The sequence below is a fragment of the Hylobates moloch genome, unplaced genomic scaffold (assembly GCF_009828535.3).
Source record: "Hylobates moloch isolate HMO894 unplaced genomic scaffold, HMol_V3 SCAFFOLD_1, whole genome shotgun sequence".
NCBI lineage: Eukaryota > Metazoa > Chordata > Mammalia > Primates > Hylobatidae > Hylobates > Hylobates moloch.
The window spans coordinates 113,003,903-113,007,360 of record NW_026652276.1 but is presented as its reverse complement, the minus strand read 5'-3'; the positions used below and the strand labels follow the sequence as shown (position 1 = coordinate 113,007,360).

General features: G+C 41.0%; 1 protein-coding gene across 1 annotated transcript; it reads right to left on the bottom strand.

Moving 5' to 3' along the window:
* Positions 1-2,166: 2,166 nt before the first annotated feature.
* On the bottom strand, positions 2,167-2,448 carry LOC116810504 (cystatin-B-like; the record flags this gene model as incomplete). The annotated part of the gene is made up of 1 exon (XM_032755085.2): positions 2,167-2,448. A coding segment is annotated over exon 1 (282 nt), but the record flags the coding sequence as incomplete, so codon positions are not given.
* Positions 2,449-3,458: the final 1,010 nt, after the last annotated feature.

The window sequence follows — 3,458 nt, the reverse complement described above, 5'->3', positions numbered from 1 at the left end:
AGTAGCTGGGACTACAGGCACCCGCCACCATGACTGGCTAATTTTTTGTATTTTTAGTAGAGACGGGGTTTCAACGTGTTAGCCAGGATGTTCTCGATCTCCTGACTTCATAATCCACCCGCCTCAGCGGGTAATCCGAAAGTGCTGCAATTACAGGTGTGAGCCACCACTCCCAGCCTATTTTGGTTTTTTTATCCTTATCATGTCATTCATAGGTTATGATGTCCTCATGGTCACATATGTCTTTTGGTTTTTGTCATTCCAGTTAAAGAGAGACTATTTGACATTCTACAGGAGACCACATGCAAACATTTAAAACTTTTGAGAGAATACAGTGTAGTAGGGAGACTCCTATTTTGACTATCAGGGAGGATAGTATCAGGAGTTTAAAGAATGCTTTTTAGCCAGTGTCTCCATGAATCAACCAACTAAAATTAAATAGATCAAATAATTAGCTAGATAAATGGTCTACTCATTTCAACCAAGCAGCCTGTTAAGTAATCCCCCACAACTCAATCTCCATAACATCTGATATGTTTCTCCATGTGCAGCTACAAGTATTAGCAACTGCTAATGCTTTTTTGTTTATCCAGTAAGTAATCTGAAGAAATTCTATTATGTGGCATAACTTTAGTAAGAAAATTTAAAGTCTATTGTGTAACCATAGCCTTTACAGTAGAATCTGCTATAGAGTCTATTATGGGAGATAAATTTTTCACCATTTTTTCATTTATTCTAAACCGTAATAAAATGATGCCCATTCAGAAGAGTAATGGCTTCCTGGCAATGCTCTTTAACCTATTCTGAATAAATTCTCTTTAACTTTTTTTTTTTTTGGCCGGGCGCGGTGGCTCACGCCTGTAATCTCAGCACTTTGGGAGGCCGAGGCGGGCGGATGACGAGGTCAGGAGATCGAGACCATGGTGAAACCCCGTCTCTACTAAAAATACAAAAAAAAAAAAAAAAAAATTAGTCGGGCGTGGTGGCGGGCGCCTGTAGTCCCAGCTACTCAGGAGGCTGAGGCAGGAGAATGGCGTGAACCCGCGAGGCGGAGCTTGCAGTGAGCTGAGAGCGTGCCACTGCACTCCAGCCTGGGTGACAGAGCCAGACTCCGTCTCGGAAAAAAAAAAAAAAAAGCTTGGCTGCAAAATCCTCTGCATATAAAACTGTACTCTATGAATGCACACAAGAAACCCTCTTTAAAAAAAAATTTAAAATATATATTTTTCAAAAATATTTTGAAAGTAAGATCACTGGCACGAGGTCAGGAGTTTGAGACCATCCTAACCAACATGGTGGAACCCCATCTCTACTAAAAATACAAAAATTAGCTGGGCATTGTGCCGGGCACCTGTAATCCCAGCTACTCAGGAGGTTGAGGCAGGAGAATCACTTGAACCTAGGAGGCAGAGGTTGCAGTGAGCCAAGATCGTGCCATTGCACTCCAGCCTAAGTAACAGAGCAAGACTCCATTCTCAAAAAAAAAAAAAAGAAAGAAAGAAAAGAAAGTAAGATCACTGGGAAGAAAAAAAATGAATACAATAAAATTTAGGAACAAAAATGCAAGAGAAGCTGCTTAATCCTGCCCCTTCCACCCCAAGTGGCACAGCACAGAGATGAGGTTTATTTTATTATCTCAAGTACATGCTTCTGGTCGACTAAGAATGATTTTAAGTATCAATTTTCTGGCTGAAGGGCCCTGTCCAAAATCAGGATTAGAAATAGGTCAGCTGGGCGGGACTCGGTGGCTCATGCCTGTAATCCCAGCACTTTGGGAGCCCTAGGTGGGCGGATCACTTGAGGCTAGAAGTTCAAGACCAACCTCGTCAACATGGTGAAACCTGGTCTCTACTAAAAATACAAAAATTAGCCGGGCACAGTGGCTCATGCCTGTAATCTCAGCACTTTGTGAGGCCAAGGCAGGTGGATCACGAGGTCATGAGTTCGAGACCAGCCTGACCAATATGGTGAAACCCCGTCTCCAATAAAAATACAAAAATTAACTGGGGGCGAGGTGGCACGCACCTGTAATCCCAGCTACACAGAAAGCTGAGGCAGGAGAATCACTTGAACCTGGGAGGCAGAGGTTGCAGTGAGCTGAGATCCTGTCACTGCACTCCAGCCTGAGAGACAGAACGACTCCGCCTCAAAAAAAAGAAAAAAGAAATAGGTCAGCTCACCATGCTTGGCTTTGTTGGTCTGGTAGTTAGACAAGATCAAGGGCTTGTTTTTGTGAGGGAGACTTCTGAATACTCCCAAGTGTATGAAGTCCTCGTCACCAACGTGCATCTTGATGAAGTAGTTTGTCCCCGCAACCCTCTTGAATGACACGGCCTTAAATACAGGGAATTTCTGTTCTTTCTCTTCAAGCTGGGCCCTCACCTGGTCCGTGATGTCCTGGGTCTCCGCTGTGTCCAGCTGTGTGGCGAAGGGCGCCCCACACTTCATCGTGGTTGCCAGGGAGGGGACCTGGTGAGGAAGACCCTTTTTTATTTCTGTTGTTTGTAGAGCCATGAGAAAAACACTTTGAACTAAGAGTGTCATGATAGCAGAGATGGCTTTATTTTTGATCTTGTGAAAAAAAAGCTACCTACTTTGATAGATTGCCATCTGCTTTTAAGGAGAAACTTCCCTGGTAAGCTTTACCTTAAGATCTCCAATTTGGTGGGGTCCTTCTGAGTTGTGAGATTATGATCCCAAGGTTCAAGATCCTAAAGTTTGTCTGCAGTGTAGATGGCAAACAGACTCAATCTTTGGGTTCTAGATTATAAAGGATTATACTGTTCTTAGTCATTAGAGTATTAAAAGCTTCCGTTACCTTATGAAAATACGTTTTGCCATCATGCATTAAAGCCTTGCTGCATTTAGTTATATTAGACTTCAGTAGCAGAAGATGCATGAGGTTCTATCAGTGCATAGGCCTTCCAATGACTATTTTATAAGGGTCAACACATTTCTCCCACTCTAAATGGATCTGATTGTCATCGATCTGCAATTACAAGAGCAATCCAGTCAATTTAGTTAGCTTTGCTCAATACTATTGTATCTGTAATACCTTATTTAACAGTTTTACAGCTTGTCTAGTGAAATAAGTATTCTTATTATTGAAGACTTTTTTAGAAATGTCCCATGAGGAATACATATTTCCTAATATGCTTTTAGCTACTATTATAACATCAGCCTTCTTGCATGAGAAAGCTATTACATTACCAGAAAATGTGTATTATAAATGATAATTGAATAAAATTTCTCTGTAAATGTTTAAATGGCCCATCAGGTAGTAGAATGTACTTCAGTAGCACATGAAGTTTTCATTGTCTTCTCGGGATTCTATGTTCGACCAAAAAAAATTAGTCTTAATCTATTTTAGTAATTTAGAATAGTCATCACACGCATGCACACACTCCTTTAATTTGTGTGTGTATATATATATATACATATATATATACATGTATATA